The 27,222-nt window shown below is 41.4% G+C and overlaps 1 protein-coding gene across 2 annotated transcripts in view; it reads left to right on the top strand.

Moving 5' to 3' along the window:
• fstl5 (follistatin-like 5) overlaps positions 1 to 27,222 on the top strand; it is a 157,340-nt gene that overhangs the window by 41,860 nt on the left and 88,258 nt on the right. For both annotated transcript variants that reach the window (XM_086222213.1, XM_086222214.1), the window contains exon 4: positions 17,699 to 17,947. In XM_086222213.1, coding sequence (XP_086078339.1) covers positions 17,699 to 17,947 — 249 coding nt within the window. The remainder of the gene's footprint in view (positions 1 to 17,698; positions 17,948 to 27,222) is intronic.

Below are 27,222 nucleotides of genomic sequence, written 5' to 3'. Positions count from 1 at the left end.
TTTGAAAAGTCTCTTATCGATTGTAAACTGCATAATTCTCGATATTATAACAGCCTTGATGGGTTTCTGAAGCTTTGCAACCTCAGGCAGAGACAATCGTCTACATTTCAACATTTCAATGCAAAAGAAAAAAAATCCATGGTTTTCTCTTTGTGCGTTTTTTCTTCCTAATAATGAGAATTATATTGTTAATTCACTGAAACAATAAATGCTCCAGTAGGGAAGAAGGGCATTCAGCATGTAGCAATTATTCAGTGGTGGAATAGAATTTTGAAATAAAACTATTTAAGGTCTAAATAAAAAAAGACTCTCATGAATCTGAAAAAAAGTCCTTAATAGCCCCCCAAGGGGATAAATAAAGTTTTTTGAATACGAATTTGAATCTGAGGAGGCTTCCACGTGAAAAATGGTTGCTACGTGATTGTATAAGCACATAACATTTGGTTTTACATCAAGAAAACATAAAATGTACAGTTTTTTTTGCAAGTATTGTTGAATAAGTGAACAATGGCACCAAAAATGTGACCTAAAAGGCTAAAAAGGGATTTCATGACTTCAGCTCCGCTTTAAATAATTTTCTCACGCGTGTATAAAATTAAAATCCAAAGATCAGAGCGCTTCTCGACCTGTGTCGACCCCAGATTTCTCACTCAGTCAAAAATCCCTGACCTTTGCTGGCTTATTCTGAACCACTGAAAAGGGACACATCATCATGCGTACAAACCAGAACCACCACGTATGAAAAGTGGAACCTGCACCCATTTCTGCTGCTCGCCTCCTAACCAAACAGCTCACGGCGCCGTGAGGTAGTATTGGAAGATACTGCGGGGTGCTCACAATTAGTCGGCAATCTCTGATAAATGAGGTTGTTGGTGGAAATGCTCTGTGCTGCATGCTGATGTGGGCAGAATGAGAGAGGAGCCGGGCTCACGTTCACTCATTAGGCGAGGGAATTAAATGGGACGGAAAGTTGCCAAGTGGCTGCCAGGTGCTCTCATATTCACTCTTTCACACATGCTCTCAGCTACAGACCTGCACAAACACATCATTCAAGAGGCTGCAAATAAACCCTTCTATAGTTTTGGTCCTTATTACAGCAACCAAATACATTTTTGTGTTTTCCAACAGTGACACTGCTAAATTTTACATCCTCTACAGAATACATTATTTAACATTCGGGAAGGTATTGCAAATATTGGATGAATATAAATATTGCAGCACATGCTGAGGCAGGCACATGGCTTCACTATACGAGCGTGTACTGGCAAAGCTGAGAGGAGGACGTGCAGATTTTATTCCATTAGGTGATGTCTCGGCCTCATCGTGCCTTCTATGGCTTTGAAGTAATAAGAAATAACATCCAGCTGAGCAACTGGATGTACAGGATTGTCAAATAGGGAATACAGCTGAATTTTTAGACTAAAAGTGAGATAAAAATATACTGTCATTCAAAGTAATTACAGTAAGACTTCAAGCCTCCACACCTTGAAAAAGGTGATTTGCCGGGGCTCAGGTTAGATTGAGGAAGTTATCAAATCCAATATCAAGTACTTTTTTTTTTTGTACAAATTAATGTTCCTGAACCAACGAGGCCTATCCCAGCAGCCTTCAGGCGAGAGGTGGGGTTCACCCTGGACAGGTCACCAGTCCATCGCAGGGCCAACACATATAGACAGACAACCATTCACACTCACAGTCACACCTACAGTCAATTTAGAGTATCAATCAGCCTCGTCCCCTCTTGATGTCTTTGGACTGTGGGAGGAAGCTGGAGTACCAGAGAGAACCCACACAGGAACAGGGAGAACATGCAGACTCCACACAGAAAGATCCCGTGATGGAGCCGGGGCTCAAACCCAGGACCTTTCTTGCTGTGAGGCGACAGTGCTGACCACTGCACCACCGTGCTGCCCCTGAGTCAAGATGATGGAAAGATTTATCTTCAGTCAGCAAGAAAGTCTGACAAGGAACGACAACTAGACAATGGGTTTAATCATTTGACATTCAATCACAAAGTGCTTCATAAAGCTACTGAAATTTAACTTCTTGCAACACAGTTATTGATTGAGGTCATTGTTCATAATGCCGGCGCCATCCTGTTCCCCTTACTGTCAAAAAATAACAAACCCTTTTCAGATCCACCACACAAAATGCTGAAGAAAATTTAAGGCAACGAAAGCTTTTTATTGTATAACACAACTTTTTTTGAGGGGTGGCACAGTGGTGCAGTGGTCAGCACTGTCGCCTGCTGTGCACTGGTGACCTGTCCAGGGTGAACCCCACCTCTCACCTGAAGACTTAAGACTGCTGGGATAGGCTCCACCCCCCCACCCCCACCCCAACACCACCCTTAACAGGATAAGAGGTAGAAAATGGATGGATGGATGAATGACAATGTTTTTTTTTTTTATGTGACTATGAAGACTTTTAAGGACTCTTGAGAAACATGTGTGATTTGAGTTTTTCCAGTGCAAGAACTACAATAAAGATGTTGCTTATTTGTAGTTTATAAAAAAAATAGAAATAAAAATGACAATATCATAGACGAAAACAATGTCTATTGAAATCCTGGCAGGTCGAAAAGAATTAGTCAGAAGTTTAAATGATGGCAGCTGAGATAGGCTCCACCCCCCAAGACCCTTAACAGGAGAAGCGGTAGAAAATGGATGGAAGGAAGGATGGCTTTTTGGAAACTCTGTTTTTCCAGCTTTTTCTCCCTAAACTGTATGAAATCAGTTCCTGGCTATTTTTAAAGTCTTGGGCAAGACAAATAAAATCTCCTCTTTTTCAAGTGTTGATGTTTTTTTCAATGACCCTGATGTAAGACAACAAAAGGCATGCTAAAGACGAGGCGACAATGACAGGAAACCAGGGGAAGCAGCGTGCGCGCTGGATGTCGCAGCTGTGTGTGGCGTGCATCCTATCTCACGGTCACGCCTCAGCTCATTTGTCACCAGAAATATGGGAGACGCATCAGTTTAAAGAAAAGTAATTTATTTAAACAAAAGAGAAACGTAAATGGAACAATGCAGGCAAAGCACGTGGCGTGGGTAAAAGCAGTAATGTAAGGTGCGCATGAGTGATAATGGTGTGTGCGGATGTGATGGAATGCATTCCAAAAAAACTGCTGAGGAGTAACTAAGTCTGACACACCAGGAGGGAGGGGGCTTGTCAGAGGAGCGCGAGGATAAATGGGCAGTGCAGCTTTTGTACACGAGGGAAACACCAGGCGCAGGTGTCCCCAGTTGGCAAGAGCTGATTTCCCATCAGGCACTAGTGAAAAACAGCAGGGTTCACTCCAAATGCTTCCTGAGGTGCTGCCAGGTTCCAGGGTGGGCGGTTGTTGAGAGTCTTTTTCTCTCTCACCCACGCTCACTGCTCGCATCCCCAATCATGTCAAGTCATTGCTTATCTGAACGTCTTGATCAACAGTTCTCACAGCAGGATCTGTGTGGAGAACTTTCATCGTAGCGCCATTATTGAGACCAAGTATCATTTTATCGTCATCAAAGCAGTCAAGATATGGCATAACTGCAGTGATGGAATGAAAGCATGTGAATCAATTGCCAAATGTAAAAAACTAAAAATAATACTCTGGAATAGCTGGAATGAAAGCATGTGAAGCAATTGTCAAATGTAAAAAACTAAAAATAATACTCTGGAATAGCTGGAATGAAAGCATGTGAAGCAATTGTCAAATGTAAAAGACTAAAAATAATACTCTGAATGGATACAAGATGAAATTGGACTGCTTCGCTCGAGCCGGCCTGAGTTATTTTCGTGTGTTGTTGTTGTTGTTGTTTCATTTGAATGATTCATTTCGGTGTGATCAGATAGAGACGGCACAGTCACTGGTGGTCGGCGCCTGAGTTTTCATTCAAACACGCAAGTATTGAAATATTAAACTTGAAAAAAGGGGGGGAGGAGTAGAAAACGTTAAAACTTCTGACGACTTCTTTTCGACCTGCCGGGATTTCAACACACATCCCAATGTTTTGACATTGTTTTTGTCTGTGATATTGTCGTTTTTATTTCTATTTTTTTTAAATAAACTATAAAACACAGCAACTTTATTGATGATCTTGCATTGGAAAAACTTAAATTGCACATGTTGCTCAAGAGTCATTAAAAGTCTTCATAGACACAAAAAAACAGTAATTCAGATACTTAGAAGTAAATCTTCATGATACAACATCAGAAATCACAGTTGAGCAACAAATTGGTAAAATTTCTGCCAGAATCTACTGCAGTTGCATCGTTCCGTGTCATGTCAGTTAAGGGTCTTGGGTGGAGCCTATCCCAGCAGCCTTCAGGTGAGAGGCGGGGTTCACTCTGGACAGGTCACCAGTCCATCACAGGGCCAACACATAGAGACAGACAACCATTCACACTCACAGTCACACCTACGGTCAATTTAGAGTATCAATCAGCCTCGTCCCCTCTTGATGTCTTTGGACTGTGGGAGGAAGCTGGAGTACCAGAGAGAACCCTCACAGGAACAGGGAGAACATGCAGACTCCACACAGAAAGATCCCGTGCTGGAGCCGGGGCTGGAACCCGGAACCTTCTTGCTGTGAGGCGCCAGCGCTGACCACTGCACCACCGTGCCGCCTATCTCAAAAGAGTATATTCTATTTATATACTCTCTCTTTGGATAAGTCACAAGGAACTTTAGTTTTCTCTTAGATTCTCTGGTCACGCAGCCAGCAGGTCATCGTGCTCTCTCACTGGTGGAGGAGCTGTAGAAGATGGATGATCAGTTGTAAACAGCTCTACTCTGTATCGCTCTCCTCCACCTGTACTGAAAATGTTCCTGTCTACTTTCAGAAGGTAATCCATGTTTCCTTTGCTGCGTCTTTATCTAACTGCCCCCCATTGTACATCAAAGCACACTGACGTATTATTACTGCTGCTCACCATTATATTACATGTACAAGGTAGAGATGCAGAGGACAGCTGGAGAGGTTTCTTTTCAACAGGTTTCAGAACGCAGCTTTCAGGATGGACCTTCAGCTGATCCGGTTTTTCTGGCCCTGATCCCTTTCTGAGTCTGTTTGGATGGCTGTTAATGCTGATTCTCATCAGTTTTCTCAAATTTTCATAGCAACTATGTTGATTTGATTTGAATCTGGCACAGCCAAATGCCAGTTTAACTTTGGCAAAACATTTTCGGGCCATTTAATAGAATCTGAAGGTCACAAATGAACGATCTTTGGCCGACTTTGAATGTTTAGCGGCGAGCACCCAAACACGACAATAACCAATTCATCAAATTACTCACAAGATTAACATGAATTAATGAAAGCTGATGTGACCTGCCGTTGGCAACATTTGTCATTTTAAGCGGTGAAAGCAGCGGCCGGCACCGGTTAAATGAGAGGCTGGATGTTTTGGGCCAGGGAAGCCTGTGCTCATGAGACAGGGAGAGTTCAGTGAATCCCTGTGTCACACCAGGATGTCACCGTTAAAGAGTCCCCTGGACCAGTGCGTCATTTCTTATTGTTTAAAAAAGGAGAGACAGAGACTGATCTGCTTTATTTCAGCAATTCTGCTCCTTAACAGTGCCATGAAATGAAAAACAAACAAACAATTATTTAGTGCTGGATATTTGCCACATGTATGTCAGAAAATCTGAGTGTTTGTACGCCAAAATCCCTGTCTCTTCTCTAACTGTCAAAGCAAACCGGCTTACGACCCATGCTGAAGTCGGGTCAAGTCGGCCATCGTGAAAGAGGAAGCTGTAGAACAGTAGATTCTTTTGAATGTTTCGCAACTGCCCTCAAGTGAGTCGTGTCACTGTCACAATTTCAGCCGCTTCGTCCACTCGCGTTTCAAAAACTCTGTACGCCGAGTAGTTGCTGCCGGGGGCACTTGTGCTTTCAAGCGTTGCCCACATTTAGCACTATATGCTAATGTAAGTGTCAGTCATTGCTGGCATCGAGTTCTACCTGACATTCAGACCCCCCCCCCCCCCAAAAAAAAAGAAAATATGAGGAATCAAAACTCTGACATCCATTTTGATGGATTAAATGGTGCCTGGATTGCTCAAATTGCAAACCCTCCAGATTATATGAGGTCACGTGCAGGGATTATTCCAAGAGTTTGTCCTCTGACCAAGTATTGTTCAAGCTGAATGTATTAAGTAAATGAGACAAAATGAAAAAGGAGGAAAAAACAAACAACCCAGCATCATAAATTACCGGCTAAATGATTTTGAATAGTTCCATATGTTCCCCCACAGTCACAAATTGAATTGTGATTGACAAAAAAAGAAAAAGACACACAACCCTCCTCACTCGACGGGTGCTTTGCATTTCAGAAAAAGAGCAGATTCATTGAGGTGGAAGAGAAGTCATCAATGTTTTAAACATCGTGAGCAACTCGGCTCCGAAGGCTTGAAAAAGCTCTTATGCCTCAAATAGCCTCTCATAAAATGTGCACGGGCTTGTTTATGCCAGCAGAAGTAAAAGTGTTGTCACAGTGCTGCAATTAGCTTGTGGCGGGGGGGGGGGGGTGCGGGGGGGGGAGAGGAGTAAGTGCATTTCAGCGGGTGATAACACAACACCTCAGGATGATGGATACAGGTCTTTCAGCCTGTCGGTGCCTCCAGGGCAGAAAAAGATGACTTCACACACGTAAAGTTGAAGACAACGCTGCTGCTACCGCCTGCCTCTCCAACTCTCGCTCCCACCAGACCTCTGGTAGAAAATCTGAATAAAATCAATTAGCTTTGATAGATTTAAGGGACAAAAAGCTGCAGCATTGATTTGATTAATCAACACAATCATCAACAAATTCAACTCAAGCATTTTAATCATTGATTTAAGTCATTTTTTTAAAGCAAAAACGCGAAATATTTTACACGTATTTTTCACATATATTTTTATGTTGATAATGTACTCTTGAGCTCTCGGAATTGACTAAGAAAATAATTATTTACTTTTTAAAAAAAATGATTCATCACTTGTAACCATGGAATAAACAAGGTCGGCTGCTACAGTAATGGAACACATTTAGTTTCTTTATTGTGAGTCTTATGAAAGCAGAACATCTACTTCCTGCCGGCGCAATCCCACAGAAACACCTGACATGAGCGAGAACTCTTAGCTGGCCAACAGAAAAGCAATCAGGACGAAAGAAAATTGCAGTTTCTTTTGTTTTGTTCAACTAACATTTGAATGAATTTGCCGAGGGGCAATTATCAGAAAAAATGTTCTTTATCGATAATTAATTATTGGGATATTCACAGTCAGCTGATGGTGCAGACGAGGGACGGGCTGATCGAAACTATCGACACTCCTTGTGAGAATCGATCCCCACGAAGCAACTTAAGGACTTTTCGCTACTCTCTTATTGTAGTCTTACAGAATCAAACATGCATCTGATACAAAGAAGAAAAGAGATACAAAGTGAATAAATGCAGAAAATAATATACTACCATAATACTTCCCTTCCTTTATCTCCCCTAGTTCAGCATCAATAAAAACTGACCCCTGGAAACAGAGATGAATGTTGTTTATAGTATTTCAAACAGTAAACAAAGTAGAAGCCTGATCAGTGGTACTTTCATCTGTACTCATGCTTTACCAATCTTAGTTGTATAATTTACAAACACGAACAGGCGAGGACTCAAGTATCAGGATACTAGCGTTAGTATTACTGCCTGAGGTCAGCTGTTCCTAGTACCACTGGTGCAACTCTGACCTTGACAGTCACAGCTACCGCTCGCCACCATGGTGCGGCTCATTTGTACGAGATTCACCGCCAATCAATTCAAACACCCGACTGGCTGGTGAATGTTGCAAGTGCATCACCGTCTCTCTCTCTCTCTCTCTCTCTCTCTTTTTTTTTGAATTCAAAATTTTTGTTTGCGCTGCTGCCATTTTGATTTTCACACATTGCCTTCCAACACCGGATGTGTTGTTATGTGGCGGTTCTTCAAAACAGAAGGATTAATTTGAGATATTTCATAATCTTCATGATAAAAATATGATCCTTTGCTAATGTTCAGGTGATGACAGATTTAAGGACATCTGCTTTTCATCAGGGAATACATCACCTTTTTCTGAAAGGTGAAACCTCATTGCATAGCAACAGTTTGGCTAAAAATACTCTTAACTGCTGCTATCTTAGACATTTGTGTATTCCATTACCCGCTGCTCTCCACAGAACCATATGTACCTGCTAAGACTTTCAAAAACTTCAGAGTGAAGTGTCAGCTGGTGTGAGAGAATGTGACATTGTTTATGTAAAGTTTTAGCATTGTTTTAGTAGTTGTTTACTCAGATTTACATCCCCCTGTTGTCGTTCATGGGCCTTGAGGGGCCAGCTTAATTCGGTGCACCAAGTGAGCTCAGAGCCTCTGACTGTTGTTTACCACAGTCAGCTCGCTCCCTTAGGACTGTGAGCCGCTGTAATGGAAAAACATCAGATGGGAAGCAGACAAATACGCTTAGTTTAGGAGAAGAAAAGGCATGCCAGAAATAGGAAATTCAGTAAAAAGCTTGTTAGAAAAAGAGATGCACGTCCAAGAGTGAATGTGCTTCAGAACAAGGAAGCGCATTGCTGAAGTTGATGCTACCATTTAGCCTGAGCACTGTGGATGTTAAAGTGCTTTTCAAACGTCTTCACAAAGACAGCAAGGTGTTGTGCTGGCCAGGATCAATTATACCTTTTTTCCCCCCTCACTTTTACTGGGATATTGAAGCTGTTCATGCAGCCATGTCATGTCTGCCATGTGCAGGAAAACACGCCTGTTATCCTTTTACAATGTTTATCTGATTATGCATGCATCCAGGGAGGATGCCCTTCAAATGGTGCCGGCTCGAGTCACACACGTCAGGACCTTGGTGTTGCTTACACATGCAGACACGAGGTTAACATTTTATCTGCTCTTATTTATCAGTGTTTTCTCACAGCTCTCTTTTATGAGCAAAGCTGTGATTAAAAAAAAAAAGCCTTCTTAAACCTTGCAGAACAGACCCTTCTTCACATTTTTCATCGATTCAAAGATACATGCTTAAAAAAAAAACAAATTTATTTCAAAATCCAGTCTTTTCAAATTTCTGTCAATTAAAACAGGAGGCGTTCTTTCAGAGGGCTACATTGTGTTCCTTCCATCTAAAACGCCAGAAAACGTCCAGCTGAGAGCATGCGAAAGTGCTTTAGAGGTATAGCACTTGGTTGCTATGATACGGAATGTCCGCAGAAGAAAAAAAAAATGTCAGTTCGCTCCTGCTCCAGGTGAAATGAAGACTTAACCACAGAGGGAGGGAAGACAGATCCGCAGGTTTGTGTGGGTTCACAAGAATTTTGTGGGCGAGGAAATTTCTCAGAGTGAACAACCGTTTGGTTCAAGAACACCGGAGTTGTTTTGCAGCACTTGTATGTTGGGGTATTTTTCACACCCCTCCTCAATTGTGATTGGATGACTGGGTAAAAAGTGAGTATTCCAGCTGGTGTTTTGGTACACAGTGTAAAATAAAAACCCTGTGTTCCCATCGTTTTAAAAGAATTGCTGCTGCAGGAGGACACAGATCCTGAGCCTATACCAACAACCCGATGGCCCCACAAGACGGGCTTCATCTCCCTGATGCTATCCTGCCAATGTACACCATTAGGGCCTTACGTTAGGAACACGCCCACTTTTCAAAGCTCTAATCAAATTCCTCTTAATTTTATTTCCTACCTTTCTATCCTGTTTCAATAATTCACAACACAGTAGTTAGAGGCTCTCAGAAGGCTGTTTCAGCTCAACTTTAATATAATCCAGAGTTTTCTCTTTACAACTCAGGCTGCTTTCCACGCTGATTCTAATTTTAAAAAAATCTTTCCTGAGCCAGAGAACAGTTTAAAACAACTGATTTACATTTTTCTAAATGCATGTTGAGTGTAAGTCAATAATTCACTCTCTGGAGCTGTTTTTTTTTTTTTTTTTTTTGGCCTTCCACACACTCTTCAGGGATATATCTACTGTAGCTTGTGTATGCCCCATTACACTCACCAGTTAGTTATTATCATTTTCTGTCTGCTGTCTACTGAAAACTGCTGCCTGTCGTAGCCAAAAACAATGCTAATGAGAGCAGTGAGAGTGAATCAAAAGTACCGAAATTGTCGGCCAGAAAACCACAACTAAGAGACAGTGTAAACAGACCCACGCGGTTGATGAACAAGCAACCACATTAACCTTCACATCCACGTGGAAGAGGAAAATATGTCTTTCGAAACTGTGCAGTGGACAAGTGTTAAGCTGGAACTGCAAAGCCCTGAGTCGTCTTTGGCCTTAGGGAATAAAACCCAGACAAGCTTTAAACTTATCTGGCAATTTTCTTTGAATAAAATGAAGAGCAGATGAGTTCTGTGGACACATTGACATCTGCTCTACGGACCTGTCCTGGAGCAAGACCAAGAATTGCACTGCAGCTAGCCGACTGCAATCTATGCACCAAGTAGGAGTTTGCAGGTGTACCATTACATTTAAAAATAATCCCACGAAGGCTCAGGTACCCAGGGACACCGAGCATCGTGTATTTCTGTCCTCACTGAAAAAGTAATGGCTCATCAATAAATGAATGGCTGCTCACAATCCCTCATCTCTCTGATGTCAGCTGATGACCAGACTGTTGGACGTGCATACTGATAACAAATGACTGCGCCCTTCGATGACCCTGCTGTTGGCAGAGGATGCCTGGCTGTGCAACACAAATTCACTGAATAATCATTATGCCAGGGCGCCGCGGGGAATTAATAAACTAGCAAATTGACTGGCTCCAATCAGGTCACAGTGTACACACTTGTGTCTCGTCTAAATCCTCTGTGACGGCTGGAGGATAATGCAGAAGACTGTGTGGGGAGATGCTGGGGATGCGAATGAGGCTTAAGACTTCAAATCAGTTTGTTTACCTCCACATCCAGCTTCAGCAACGGAGCTTCAGATATTACTGAGCACATTTAAATGGGAAAACACGCAGTTATCAAAATTTCAGGATTCAAGGAACCTGATGTCTCTTGTGATCCTCGGGAAATTCGGCATGTTTCCGCATTAAAACACACAGTTGTTGTTATACTCCTTGTCAGGACTTAATGTTTATGTTTTGTTTTGTTTTTTTTTAATTTCCTCCAGTTTTACTTCGTCCCCATGGTTTTGCTTCCTGTCTTTGATTGCTTGCCCCACACTAATGTGGTTTACCCCAAGTCTTGCTATTGATTAACCCTTTGTGCATGTACAGTAGCGCTTTGTTGTTCCCTGTCTAGTAGCTGCCTGCATTTCTCCTGATTTCATCGTTTTTTTTCTCATTATTGACTGTTATTTGATTTTTTTGGGGGGGGGGTTTGGATTTTGCCCTCTCGCTTTGCCCATATTTAATTTGTTTGCCTTCTCTGCTGGATTCTAAAATTATGGACTTCAGTAAGTCAGTGGACTTCGCCTTCAGCCTCCTCTACTGCATCCGATTTTAATAAAAGCTATTTTTTTCTCGCTTTCCTGCTTTCTGGCAGTCATATTGACTTTTACAAAAGAAATATAATCATGCAAGCATTATCAAGAAGCAGGATTAGAGGCTCTGTTAAAAAATATTTGCAAAAGTACCAAATTATAACTGTTTGGAACTGATTTTTGAACGCTTTCCCCTTTAATAACACATTTTAGCTGAGACACAATAATTAAAATAAACAGACTCTCATGTTGCTTTTGTGATTCTCAAATTCAAGAACATGAGTGGTGCTCCATTTTCAGGTCAGTCTAACTGGTCCGTAGCAGAAGTTAAGAGTGCATTCTATTTACGACTACAATGCTTTAATTTGCAGTAAATGCAGTACAACATACATAATAGAATTCTTTACATGCTGTAAAACAAAGTCATTTGTTCTGCTTATGTCTTTCCGGGAATTCATTGGTTTAGAAGGTAATATAATTCAATAATTTATGTTGTTTTTGTACATTTTGGAGGGCATGAGGGGCTTGCAGACTGAATTTGTTATTGACTTCATGATAGCACTATGAAATCTAAGCTATTGATTATGTACATTTAAAGTAAGGCTACTGATTAGTTACGTGATGGTGGCTAAGCTATACGGCCAAATAGCTTCCAGGCTTTACCTTATCCTTTATTCATGATGAAACCTATGTTGTATACTAAATATGTACCATTTTTATATCTTTCGACTGTTCCCTGAGGGCTTTTGCCTTAGCGCCGCAGAACTTTTCATTCACTGAGCTGGGGGTCAGCCGTGCACCGATGCGCGTTTCAACACGTTTGCTGTCAGTGTAGCTTTTAAAATGCTCCACTTGTCATTCATTAAAAAAACAAGAGGTGCTTGAATATATTTTATTGGATTTTCATTACTTCAATTTTCTGAAGTATAGTACACAAACACCTCTGACCTTTTCACAAATGGAATGAGCTGTTCTCATTCCAAACCCATCAAATACAGACGCTCAGTCAATGGCTGCACGCTTGACACTGCAGGTTCCCCTCCAGCGTCCAAATTGACTACAAAATAAGCAAATTGTTGCTTCACCTTCTTTAACTTAACAGTACGAAAAAAATATTTTTTTTCCCAGATTGCCTCACTCCCCCATTTACAGTTTCATTCAGAGGTGATGGAGGCTGCCATGCAAGGTACCACCTCACTAATCAGGACATATTCAGTGTTCCCTCTGGAGGAGGCGAGGGTTCACGCTAATAACACTCACCCATACTTCCCTTCAACAAGGAGCTTGTGTTTTTGATGGCATTGGTTTGTTTGCATGTCAACAGGATCGCACAAACACGATAAGGCCTGTTTTCACCCAACCTGCTGGAGGGTTGCACACGAGCCAATGAAGAACCGATCCTCTTTGTGGGCCGACCAGATCAAACTCAAATGTAGTCGCAAACACCTTAATACCTTGGTGATGAGCCACTGAGTTTTTCTAGGGTGGTATTACCGTAGCAAGGCAGCCAAGTGCACCACAGAGCACTGAATGGCTGTAACTTGACTCCACCTGGTCAGACCTTTTCAAAACTTGACGTATTTGTTGAGAGTCCTGGCCCAAAGACATCTACATGCTGACTTTTAGTCATACTGCTACCATGTGGTAACAGGAAATAAGCCTTCAATTTCCATCCAAATTTTACTGTGCTGCCCTCACGTGATGGACAGCAACATGTAACATTGTAAGTATGTGTTTGCTAGCACCACCTATGGATGTAGGGGGAGTTATTTGCACCACAGTGCACTCAAGTCTGTTCCTTAATGCAAAATCCAATTTTTGCCCCCAAAAAACCCCTTTACTCTTGTTGTATATAGCAGCCCAACACTGCAACGTGCACAGTGGTGGGAGGGGCATGATGCTTTTTTTGAGGTCAGGTGATAATTGAGCTTGAAATCGCTCTTCGCAACAGCTCAGGAAAGACTGTGGGACGTCATTGTGGCTGAGATTATTCTTTGCATAAGTATTTAACTTTATTGTCATGTTTCATACTAATATTGTTTTGTTGGAAATGTGACTCTTGTACATAGACAGACAAAAAATTACATATGTGTGTGTGTGTGTATATATATATATATATATATATATATATATATATATATATATATATATATATATATATATGTGTATATATACACACACACGTCATTACATTCTTTCTTCTGCAAGTGTTCCTGTATGGCCTGATGTTTTTGGGGATCATCCTGGTTGGAAGTGAAAAGCCATTGACCAGATGTCAGCATTTGATGGGTTGGGATTGAGAACTGGATTTCATTTTCACTGTAGTCAGCCAGACATCCCTTATGTCCATAACTTTATGTAAGAGTGCAGCCTTTGGAGGAATTCAATTTGATGGTTGTGAGGTTTTACCCTTTTTCCTCAGCTCATCATACTCCTCCACCCCTGGAGGACTATTCCAAAGGGCAATCTACGAGTGAGCAAGCTGCTTTCAGAAAGGCGATATATTTGATGCGGTTCACGGGTTACTGTTCAGGCTGATCTGTGGCCTGTCAAGACTTGTTAATGTTCATATAGGTTGAAACAGCAAACCACAACAGAGTGCTGTCCTCCAATAAAATCTCACAAAGCGTTTCCTAAAACAAAATATTGTTCTGATAAAGGAGACCATCTCCCACGCCTGCAGTGCATGCCAGAGCACCATAAATGTTCTGCTTTGTTATTGACTTTCTCCCCTGCTTTTCCACTAACGCCCACGGGGAATTTCCAGAGGTCAAAGTTCATGGTGTCCTGTAGAACTGGAGGAGAAGATGTGTCTTACTGAAGGACATTTTCCTCATGTAAAATGAGTCCCATGTCATTTCAGACCTTCAAACTTCTCATAGAGGCGTCACGATAGTTATCCTGCATATAAAGACAACCTGACAGGTCGTTGGCTCTCAACCCTCAAATACAACCCAGTTGAGCATTGCCTAAATCAGCGCCCTCTACTGGTGGAGCATTTCAACATGATCTCTGAATGTATTTTTGGGGGGTTACAGGTCAGTTTCTCACTCGCTGATCATGAAATTGAAGCCTCAACAGGGCCGATCCACATGCAAACCCCAGAACTCCCACAAATTTCATCTGTGATGAGACTTTTTAATCTTCTCCCATGTGCCCCTTTAGAGCATTATGCTAAGCCCTTCCTGTGTCTGTTACAAATTAAAAGCCTTCTTGTGTGTCCATAGAAAGAATGCAATCATGCATTGGCGAGGCTTTTATTATGGGAAGGATTTTTTGTCTACCTTCCCCTGCACAACAGCGCTGAACCTCTCTGTCAAAGTAAGAGGTGGGATTGGAATTTTAAAGATGTTTAAGGTCATTTTCTTTTGAAAAATAGTTGGTGTATCAATACCATTGTTGGACTTTAACAAAGCCTCTTGTGAATATTGAGAATAGCAACCCTCAGATTTTACCTTAATTGTCCAAATCATTTTTCATTGAAAAATTGTTTGTCCTTGAATATAACTTAGTTCCCTGTTGTAATTTTAAGATGAATAATGGCTTTGTCTTTTTTTTTAAGAAACGTAATTTCAAATTTTAAAAAGCCATTCATCATTTCATGTCCTGAGCCACCTGCTCATAGTTCATGATGAGTTCTTGGGTTTCATGGCTGTCTCAGTGGAACTACTCTGGACTTGTGCAGGTGGCGGTTTCATCACACATCAACACCCAGAAATGCAGATAATGTGTTCTTGATTGCCGCCCTCGGAAGTCAGGAGATCACCAGCATGTTTGTTTATGTGCAGGAGAATGTTAACAAAAGTTATGGATGAAGTTGGATGATACTGAGAGGGATGGAAGAACTTTGGCTGAGGAACAACCGATTAGATTTGGAATGAATCCAGATTCACATCTGATGATGACTTATTACCTCGGCGGAGCTTTGCCCTCTCCGAGTGTCCTCTAGTTTCATTTTCTCAGGGAGGACATCCTGATCCCCTCCCTCCAATTATTTATATAAATAATATATTTGCTCCACTATCTAAAATAAATAAATAAATAAATAAATAAAAAAGATCCTTTCGCCCATGGGTCTGTGAAATGATTTGTGTAAAAAATAAATAAAAGATAAAAATAGTCGTCAAATACAGACTGTCATACAAGGCCCATGCAAAGCTTTGTATGTGAGACACCTCAAGGAATAGTCTCTGGCACCTTGAATTTGGGGATCAGGTGCTGAAAAGTTTGCTAACCTCTATTTATGATAAAAATAAAAAACTAGTCTTATTTTTTACATCCAAACATGCCTTGTTTCAGTGTATAGAAATACAGTAATGTCAAGACAGGAAACATTAAACCAGGCAGAAAAAAGGAAACCCTCCAATTTGGATTCTAGCTACTTCACTAAAAAATTCCCGACAACTCTGATGATGCACATCCAATAATCACTTGGCATGTAACAACCCAGAGGTTTGGGTCATTTACACTTCATAGCAAACTTCATTAAATCAAATTACAACATCACATTCTGCAGAGATCCCAAACCCACCACGAAAAATTGACAACAAAAATGACAAATCTAGCAGCACAAAGTATTAGAATGTATAAGACTTTTTTGAGGGGCAACGTGGGTTGTCTTTTACTTTTGGACACTTGTCGGAATTTTAAATGGTGCACTTTAGCTCACCGCTTCTCGAATGAAACCACTTTTGCCTTGAAAATGTAGAAGTTTCCGTCAAAGGTAGAGTAGATTAAGTGTGCTGGCTCAAAGCCGGTTTAGCTCAGAGAGCCTTGGATCACACACAACAGTCAACTTTGATTTAAATTAATTTATGGTGATATTTTGCAGTCTCCTCTCTGTGCATACAGATTTGAACAATGGCAGCAAATGTGTGTGATATTTCAGATGAAATGAACTGACTTTTTTTAATCATTCCCACTGAGGTTACTTTGTAGTGAGCTTGGTTTGCATAAATTATAGATTTGAGTGACACTTTGTGAGCTGTGAAAAACACCATCCAATATTGATGGGAATTCCCTCAGGGCCACTGGGACTGAAATTGGCTAAATCAGATCCAGCCTGTAACTGGAGCTTAAATCCAGCCTTGCTATCTTTTTATACCTCCGCGCCAGCAGCATTTTTTTCTTCCGTTCTCTGGTTGTCCATCTTTCCGTCTGTTTGTGATTTCCCGGGAATTCTTTCAGGATGAACTGATTCGATTTTGTAGATCAGAGGTCACCATAACGCCGACCTTATGAAACAGGCTTTTGACCATGACTCAAGAACTCCTGCACTGATTATGTCACAATTTCCTATAAATTTCCATCCATCCATTTTCTACGGCTTATCCTGTTAAGGGTTGCGGGGGGTGGAGCCTATCCCAGCAGCCTTCAGGGGAGAGGCGGGGTTCACCCTGGACGGGTCACCAGTCCATCACAGGGCCAACACATAGAGACAGACAACCATTGGCTCTCACAGCCACACCTACAGTCAATTTAGAGTATCAATCAGCCTCGTCCCCACTTGATGTCTTTGGACTGTGGGAAGCTGGAGTACCGGAGAGAACCCACACAGGAACAGGGAGAACATGGAGACTCACACAGAAAGATCCCGTGATGGAGCCGGGGCTCCAACATATATAAATATCTATATGGAAAAAAACATTATGCCTTCTCTTAACGTTATGACATTTTATAGCCAAAAGGTCAAAAGTGAACTTCACTCTGACATCATAATGTTCTGCATAAACACTTTCGGGCCATTACTGATGAGGCAAACAAGTGAGAATCTAATTACCTCGCTAAGGGGGTAATGTGATCACCAGCATGTGTCTGTTTGTTAGCTCAAAAACTAATGGACATGTTTTGATGAAATTTGGTGGACAGATAGAAAGGAGCCAGGACATCTTTGAGGCAATCTGGACTGATTGAGGACTGTTCTAGGCCATTAGCAGACTGAGTCAGATCTTTGAGAGATATTTCTGAACATTATAAACAAATTTTGGCAAAATTCAATCCAAGTAATCCATGTAAAACAGTTGATAGAAAAACATTTCATCTTCCAAAATCCTCTCCATCCTGAGTCTGAATCTGGATTTGAAAGACTCGTTTTTGGTGGTTGGAAGGAAATGTATGAACATGTTGCTATGATATTCAGGTTCTTCATGTGGCTCTCAGGCTGCTTTCTTGTTCTGTTTGGTCCAAGTACGGATCGAGACTGGTCACTGAGAAATAGTCATGCCTGCTGTAATGTTTGTTTTCTCTCCCTGTGTGTTTACTCAGGTTTTATGGGACACACTGGCTATCCAGGTCCATGTGAACATAAATACTGTGGCTTGGGGCGTCACTGTGTCGTCAACCATGAGACTGGTCAAGGAGAGTGCAAGTGCTTGGATCACTGCAAACCGCATTACAAACCCGTGTGCGGTTCAGATGGGAAGCTCTACCAGAACCACTGTGAGCTCCACCGGGCCTCCTGTTTCGGAGGACACAGGATTACAATCGTACACAGTGAGGAGTGTTTCTACAAAGGTAAGAGCGCATGTGACCTTTTGACTAATGCAGGACACGTGTAGTCCACTGGATGTTGTACTGTGTGTCTCACACTGTAGCCTTTATGATGCATAGTCTACCCTGTGGGAACTGACTCAATGGATTCCCACCATGACAGGCGTAAAAAACGTAAAGGTTTCACTTATTCATAGTATATGCATTAAATTATGCTCAAATGTAGCAGTGTTCGCGGTAAACATGGAAAGTCACTTATAAACTGCTCACCCTTTAAGGTATTTTTTTTTTACTGCAGAAAGAAAGCGATCCAAATTGTGTACTGTATATGACGAAAGGTAGAAAAGAATGTTCTTTCATCTTCCAGAATTGGTGCCAGACCAAGTGAGTCATGCATGACTGCATGTAGGTTACTCATGACCTGAAGGAATGAGGGAATTAAACTAAAGTAGGTGGACTTTTCATTGTAGGCAAACGCACATACCTGTGAGCCAGAGACGAGCGGGGAGGGAAATCATCAGCAGCCAAATGCCGGCTGCTGAGCATCGTCTTTGGCAGATGACCAACTATCATTAGGAAGTTCCCTTCTAATCTTCCGCTGCTTGGATGTTAAAACCGTGAAGGTTTCTGTTTTGGCTTTAACACGGAGCCAGTAAAGTTCTTACCTTAGACCTAATTAGATTATTGAATGCATTTCAGAAACGCAGCACATTTATGCAAGCCACAAGCAACCAAGAGTGAAATTCACAATGTTGTGTTCCAAAGATTTTGAACATTTTGCCGAAATATTCAGCCCTCGGTTGCAGAGACGCATTTGTTTTTTTCATTTCTGAGAGATTTAAAGGAACACGTCTAAGACCAATAAAAGCAAATACGCAAAATTCCCAAAAAGGAAAAGTTAGATTAGAAGATCAATACCAGTCTCACATGTTTAGTATCTGTCCATTGAATACCACACTACAAGCAGCAGCGGTAGACAGCTTGCCCTGGTCTGTAGGTCAGAGCCTCTGAAGGGCACTAATGAAGCAGCTGCCAGGCCATAAGTGGAGAAACCAGCAATGTGCTCTTGACAGCAAAAAACTCGTCTGGCACATACTACACACTGTCACTTTAACACCTTAGTTTCTTTTAAGATTAAACAAGCTCCATACGACTTTTGAAGTGATGGTCTTTGGGGCTCTAAGGGTGTTTTGCCATGTAGGATTCCATGTGGAGGTACATGAAGTTTAGAATGTAGTATCTCCGACCACCTACTTTCTAATAACCTTGACAAGGTTTCAGTCAACAGCAGAGTGAATAGAACAAGGATGTAAAAGGGAATTATTCAGCCATGGATCCTCTAAAAAGACAAGTCATACAGTCGGGGTGTGTGACTTCAGATTTTTTTTTTTAAAAAGTTGACTCTTCATCTAATCAAAGTCCAGTCAACTTTGACAAATCCCTGATGATGTCACTCACTAACGACCACAAGAGGAGACACAACTTTGCAACAATCTGTACTGATAAAACTGTGTTACATGTGCAGTCAAAAGACAGCTGTTAATGGTTAGAGATAGAAAATATGGCACAACATTTGCAGCCTGTAGGCTCAGTCAATACGCTACAACTTCCATGTAAGTGCCAACGACAAAGATGGATTTGTGTGTGAAAGTACACGGAGCTCTAAAACAAACACTTCCATTCTGAGTTAGTTGCGTTCACATCTCATTAAGAGTGCTCACATGAGTCATTTAAAAACCTACAGCTGAATGTCTTAACGGTTTTAAGATCTTGAGGTTTTACATACCTTTATCTAATAAATTATCCAGTGACTTTCACAACCTCAAAGCAGACAAAGCTTCCTGCGATCTTAACGCAGCCCGGCGGACCCGAGGTCAGGGACCAGGTCCTCCAGGATCTACAAGCACTGATGTAGGTACTGGTGTGTCTGAGGTCTAATTGAGACCAAAGATTCAGTTGGAGCAATTTACAAAGATCAAGATTAAAATGGCAGACCTCTGGAAGGGGGGAGTAACAGCTTATCAGTTTGTTTGTTGAACAGCCGTAACTGTTTGACTTTAAATTTACTCAGACAGGATCAGCAAACAAACAGCCCTTTAGTCACATTGCACAATAGTTGAGAGTTTGTTGTTTTTTTAAAAAATCCTCATTCACATTTCAAGGTGTTGAAAATTATCAGGCAACAACAGGAAAAGAAAAAAAAAAAAAAAACAACCCCTGAGGCAGCAGGCAGGTAGTTAGCAGATCAGTCTTTGCTATGGTAATGAAATCTCTCATCCAGCTGCAGCAGTCTAAACCAACGCTGCCGATCGGTGAGCTGCAAGTGGTTCCAGGTCCCGTCTGGTCTCGCTGTGATTGTTCGGTCTAAACCTGCCTTCAAACATCCAACAAAGGGAAGAGATCTGAGTGTCCCATAATGAATGTGAAGCACAGAAAGAAGAACACAGCCATAGAGCTCCTTCATGCTTTGGAGGCAGGAGCAGGTGGTGTTGCTGTGGTGCTCATATTTCCCCGGAGAGGTTTTACTGCTGTCTAACATTGATTGCATAAACACACCAATTATTCTTAGTCCCTGAAACCAAGGTTCAGTGGAGTAAGGGAACCTGACTTTATTCTATACAGAGTGAAGAAAAACTGCTGCAAAATGCCCATACTTTCCAAATATTTGTGCAGCTTGTTTATTTTATAAAATCATACATGAAGTTTTAGGGGCAAGATTCTCATATTCTAAAGCCAAAGCAAGAAGAAGACAAGATAGTCAGTCAGATGATCATTCTTATCTGGGTGGACGTGACTCCACCACTGAATTGTTCAATTTAGAGATGAACGGCACCAACAGTGGGGAGGAGAAACATGCTTGCACAACTGTCCCTTTCTCTATACAACTGCCAAAATACAAGTCCCCTGATGACGGCGGCCTCGTGACTTGGCATACATTAAGTGAGCAGCAACAGTGAAGGAGCGCCAACGTTAATAATCAAAGCATATGTTTCATAGCGACCACAGAAAAAGACATTCAAATCAATGACACATCCTCGGTGGGTGAGGGTCCTAATCATGCTCTCTCATGTGACCCGGTCCTGTCAGACACTCCCCCCCCCCCCCCCCCCACACACACACACCCTTCTTACACCCAATCAGCATCAATCCGCAATGCAGAGAGGGATATTTGACCAATGTCAGACAATCAATATCAGATCAACAGAAGCCAACAGAAGGAATAAAAAAAAGCACAGGCCCCTTTCTTTCTTCCTCTCATCACAGCTCTTGCTAAGTCCAGACAGTTTTTCTTTTTACTGTGACTGATATGTAATCAATTTCTCATTGGATGAGAGCAGGGAAAGGGCACGGAAACCTGTTGGAGCACTTAGTAATCTTTGCTGAAGGCACTGTTTTCTTCTCAGCATTCAAACATTAACCTTAATCAAGAACCATAATTTATGAAAAGTGGTGTAGAGTTGATTCTTCAAAAACAGATGGGCTGCCTAACAATGATTCTGCTGTGAAAAAATTGTTTGTTTATTACAAATAGAACAAACACGTTTAGAAAACGCTGAGGGAGCTACAGAATTTGTTCTTTACCGTTCTTGATTCAGTGGAAATTAGTGGATGAAATGGAATTTCACCTGGACCGCAAGTTAAACGAGGCACTCGATTATTTTTTGCCTCCAGGTGCATGTTATGACCATCGTCATCCCCATCAAAGGATAATTCTACTTTTTTTTTCATTACTTCCATCAATTATATGCATTTGGTCTAATTTGCCTCTCTGTTTGTTTGTGTCTGTGCGAGGACAATACATTTATCAAAAATATTTGAGAGGTCCATTTCATATTTTCTGAAAAATACATGAAAATACACTTACATGAGAATAAATACATATTCATACATGTTAGATGTATACATTTTTTATTCAAATTCAAATATCATTACTGTTTAATTGGCACTTCCACAGTATGTTTTATTAGTATGCAGGTGGACTCGGCTCATTACTGCAATGAACATGAGAGGCAGGACTCCAGCATATATGATGAAACAAAAGGTCTCATGCATGAAATGCGTGGACACACTGATTTGGTTTTTAAATTGTGCGTTCAAACAATTTCACAACCTTCTTTTCAACGCTGCCTACTGATTCAGATCCGTCCCAGATTTTACCGGGTTCTCAGTTCTGTGCTTCACCAACATTCATGAAAAAAATTGCCCGGGTAGCTTTTGTGTAACTCTACTCTTCTCTATTCCTCTCCAAAGTCCTGATCCTATACAGAGTTTCTTGATGGGCAGATACTCTGAAAACACGACAAGGAGATGACAAATGTCCAGCAACCCCAGCAGTCAGCACACAAACACCTGCCGTGAGAACTTCAAGCAAATTTCCGGTCGTCCCTTTAATTCTCTGGGAAAATATTTTAAAATCATTGTAATGGTCTGCCGAGGCACAAAAGCCACTTGATTAGGGTTCGGGAAAGATCAGGGAGTTAAAATACAAACTAAAAAAAAAAAAAACTTTTAAAAATTTACAAATTTAACGCTGGAAACACTCACTTTTGTCACCAGCAAAAATGTCTATAAATGAGTCGACATCTCAGGACTGGCTCACAGTTACATGGATTATATACTAATTAAAAAGCATTACTTTTAGGGTATTAGTACAAAGGATGGATTGGAAAAGCCTGAATTTATAATTTGTGCATATTAATATGCAAAAGTGGAATTACAGTGTTAATGAGAGCACATATCATCAGCAGACACAACAATGGTATCTCATCCCTGAAGAGATTCTTCAGCATATTAAATTGATGGACAGACAATTATTTCCCTCGGTAAGCTTAAACTTCCAAGCGAAGAAAATTACTGCTTTTGAAGTGGAACCCATATGCAAAGAAGTTTAGGGACTGTTGGTTCTGATCCGAGCTGGATGATGGCAATGGACAGGCCTTGACAGCCAGACCTTCTCTGCCTCTTATCTGCAATGGAAGACAGGATAAAAAATGACAGCCATGTGTTGACTGAAGCTTCTCATTAGCACTGGGGAGAGCACATGACCCCCATTTTCCCCTCACACTGCATGGCAACTTAGCCAGGATTGGATCTGATTGAAAATTAAGTGGTGCACAAAAGCCTGTGCAATCTGCAGAGGGCAGTGTGTTGGGTGTATGCGGAGGCGAGGAATCTCTGCAGTTTGGGCCAAGGTTGAAGTCCATCAAGCAAGTGGTTTCGATGAATTCGGCACATCCCGTTATTTGGAAGATCATAGAGGTGGAAAACCTCCAGACGTTTTCCTTCTGACAAATCTTCTCTGATATGTTTCATCAACCTTGATTTACCTTTTTACTTTTGTACACAACGGTACAGGATTTTACTCTGCCTTTGCGTCATTCTGTTGGAGATGAATCAAAGATTTATATGAGCTCCGCTTCATGATTGCAGTCTGCTGTTGTGGGTGACATCACGCCTTTATGAAGCATAACGGCCTGTTGCAGACATTTTAGGTGCACGCAGAGGATCGATATCATTCTCCCGTTGAGTATGCTAAATCTGAAACATACTGACCGGATCACAATCAGGGATTTGCACGTACCAAAGTCTATCGATCACATTAGAGTGAACGCGACATGACCTGAGCACCGCAAAAGAAACTCCTCAGAAATGTGTTTGTCACTTCTGCTCAGCATCAGCTGGTATTTTGCACCAAACTAAGCGTCTATGCATGGCAACAGTAATGAACATCTGTCATTAGGCTGTGTCTATAAAATTAGGCCTTGTTGTTGTTAGCTGCCTTCCTGGTGTAGCAGCAGAGCGAACTCTTTGTGGACGAATCTCTTGGGCTCTGCCAGAAAAACATGCTCAGGATGCATCATAGATTTCTGCCTCTAGAGACCTTCTACCTTAACGATGCGTCTGTGTGTCTCCCAGCGGTGAGGCACTCCAGCAAGATCAGCTTGTGTACAGTAAAGGGTTTCTGAACCTCCTACGCATTTCTTGCTTTCTTTTAATCACTCTGTGGTGACATTAATGCAGCAACCTCTAAGCCAGATCTGGCACCGTCATAGACAACAACACTGTCATAGACAAATAAGCTCATTAAATTCTAGACCTGTGCATCATTAAGTTCGCAAGGACATTAAAACAACCATCAGCTGCAGGGTCTTTGTGCCTACCGGTCTTTGTTTAAGCGTCAGGAGGTATCATTTTTCTCTGTGGTTTAAAGTTGTTGTCGTAATGATCAACAGTCATTGATCCTCAGTCATAGTTGCGGTGACGTCTGCTTTTGTTCAGGTGGATTTATCTCATACACTGCATGTTTTTGTTTTGAAAATGGTGTTTTTTTTTTAATCAATCTTCTTCTTCTTCTAAAAAAAAACTCCTGTTTTTTGACACAAAATCTTTTTTGACATAAAATCAAGAGTCTGTCAGCCAACAATTGGTTAAATTCTCCTACTTAATTCTGTAGCACTCAGGGCAGGGGAGATTAATGTTCCAGTTCATTCTATTCAGATTATGTGCTGATCTGCTGCTGTGTATCAGATCAGTGGATGCAGGATTAGATTAAGTTTTTTGTAACTAAGAACAGCACAACACACACACACACACACACACACACACACACACACGCTGACGTGCGACAGAAGATGCATGATTCTAAAAAAGAAGCTTGTTTGCTATCATAAAATTTGTGATAACAAATTTGCGTGGATGATTGTGGATATTTAAGACGGCCTTTTTACAGCCAGGTGACAGACAACAGAAGACACGATTGAGTGAAAGGCAAAGGTCAACAGAGAAAACCTCAGTGTGTGTAAGCTCGGTGCTTGTTGTGGCATTTTCAACGGTAAGAAAACAGAATTAATGCTTGATATATGCTGCGGAGAATGGGGGAATACAAGCTCAGTTTATGGATCCACATGAGGAAATTACATTAAAGAGCCGGTCCTGAATGGTGACATGTAATTTAATTCAATACCACTTTATTAATTCACCAGCGGATTCTAAAAAGTCAGGTCATACGCAACTCATACAGGTCAGAGCATTTACACTGATATACATCTACTTCAAATAGACAAATGTACCTTTCAGTACACTAAACCTTGAATAAATCTGAGTAGCAGAACAGTTGTATGGAGTGGAGGGCATTGACATGAAGTCATTAGCCTCCTCTTTTCATTGATTTTCACAGTTTTTTTTTTTTTTTCCCTGTCTATGACACAAGCACCTGCTTATGTCACTGAATACATGATAACTCAGCAGTCCTTGTTAGGGCTAAATGAAGATGGATGCAGTAGACAACCAGCATGAGGGGCTTAAATATGGTAAAGGATCCTTAAGTTTGTTGTGTTTTATCACTGAGTCTTGTGAGACTATGTAGCTCCTCTAACCCAGCCCTCAAGAGGAAGGAGCAGTACTATAATTAATACACATGAAATTGAGTTCTAAACAACAACAAAAAAACGTCTGATTTGGCTCAGGTGATGATTTTGGCCCCTCTTCCCATCCCAAACGTTGCCCACGGGCCCTACTTTGGGCAGCCCTGCTTTAGCTGCAGGATTATTACTGACACCAGTAGCGTTCAGGTGTATTTTCCACCTGGTCTGTTTGATCAGAGGGTAAGGTTAGGTAATCCTGCAATCACGGACTGAGTTACACAAGATATGTGGGGGACCAACTGCTGGGCTTCAAAGAGAGAGGGAGGGCCAAATGTCACTGCGGATGGGGACGGTCAATATTTACCGAAGGACGTGGTGCAGAGGACCTATCGCTTGAGCTGTTTGACGAAGATGGTGTTCGACTTTTAGGAGCTTTCTTTATTTATTCACGAGCCTGCTGAAGAGACCAAAAAAAAAAAGAAGAAAAAAATGGACCCCTACAATGAGAGTTAAATTAACTGCTAGGCTGTTATTTAAAGACGCATAGGCCAGCCAACGTCGTACGCCACGAGAAGAAAAGTAAGAGCGTAGCCTCACAGTCCAAATTCAGAGCTCATTACAGGAACCTGCTGTAACTCCAAAATTGAAAGGCAGGTCCTGGTAGGAAGTCACACAACACACTTACAGGGAGCCTGAGATTGAACCGATCAGACAGCGAGGTGCTGGGTTTGCATTTTCCTCCTACATATGTGTGGGTTTCTTCTTCCAGCCAAGAAGTACAAGTAGTTTTCTGAAAGGCAGTACACATTTGTGAAGCTTGTATAATCTAAGTAAATGCAGTGGGGGGAGGGGGGGGGGGGGGGGGGCTACCTTCTCTTGATAAAGATCTTCACTATATTCTATTACTGTTTTTGTACTAAGCCGTTCACAGGAGTCACTTGTCACCCTCTTCTTCCTCCTCGCGGCCATGTAAAGGCCCAAGCAATCATCTTCACTACACGAATCATGATGATAGCACAGCAATACTGTGATGGAGGGATATGTGTTGGATGGAGCGGATGCCATTCCATACTTCATCCACACATGTCAACATGCCCTTGAATAATAAACACAAAAGCAATTTCTACAACTACCTACCTGTAATGGAACTGCGATCTCCTTCCTCGTATACAAGCACTTTTCTTGATCTTTTTTGTACCTGTTTAGTTTTTCCCTTTTCATAGAGAAAAATAGGGCCCTGAGTGCGAAAACCCTGATGAAATTTAGTATTTTTCAACGTTTGGTCCCTTCTCAAGTCAGTGGTTGGTTTTTTGGTTTTTGGTTTTTTGTTAAATGCCTGGAATAATATGTCAATAAGATGAATAAGAAGGCATCAAAGACGGGAACATTTTGTTCCATCTCACAAAACTTATATCAATAAATACTGTACTTGAGAATTTCAATGATTTTTTAAGTGTCTTAAAACCAGCAGTTGCTAACAAGAGGCTGAATGAGACAACCGAGGTTGTTGCAGGTACTCAAGCGTCGTCATGGCGAAAATCAGAGCAGCCGCAAAGCCGGTTGTGATGACGTTGGAGTTGTGCATTTACGCAAAAAGTCATATATGTGGTGAAGATTTGTGAGGATGATCTTGTGAAACATAAATGGTCTCATAAATGTTTGTTTTGCCACAAAGCTTTCTCTTTTTTTTCCTACAATAATCCAGACTCCAACAACTGGTCAGCGGAACCGTGATGACGCTGACTTCTGGGTCGAACTACAAAAATACTTCATCCCTGCAGAACTGTGTATTGGAATTGCAGGACAATACATCTATGATACTTTCAGCCCAATCTTTGTGTAATAGTCACAAAATTGCATGTACTGAGTTTCTCCTCCATAGACTGAGGAGGAATGTAATCCATCTCATTATTAATCCACCCCGCAGACTCAGTA

This window comes from Aulostomus chinensis, chromosome 13, assembly GCF_037954235.1.
Source record: "Aulostomus chinensis isolate RoL2024-O1b breed Wild chromosome 13, RoL_Achi_v1.0, whole genome shotgun sequence".
Lineage (NCBI taxonomy): Eukaryota > Metazoa > Chordata > Actinopteri > Syngnathiformes > Aulostomidae > Aulostomus > Aulostomus chinensis.
The sequence above is the reverse complement of the archived record's forward strand: the minus strand, read 5'-3'. Positions and strand labels throughout refer to the sequence as shown.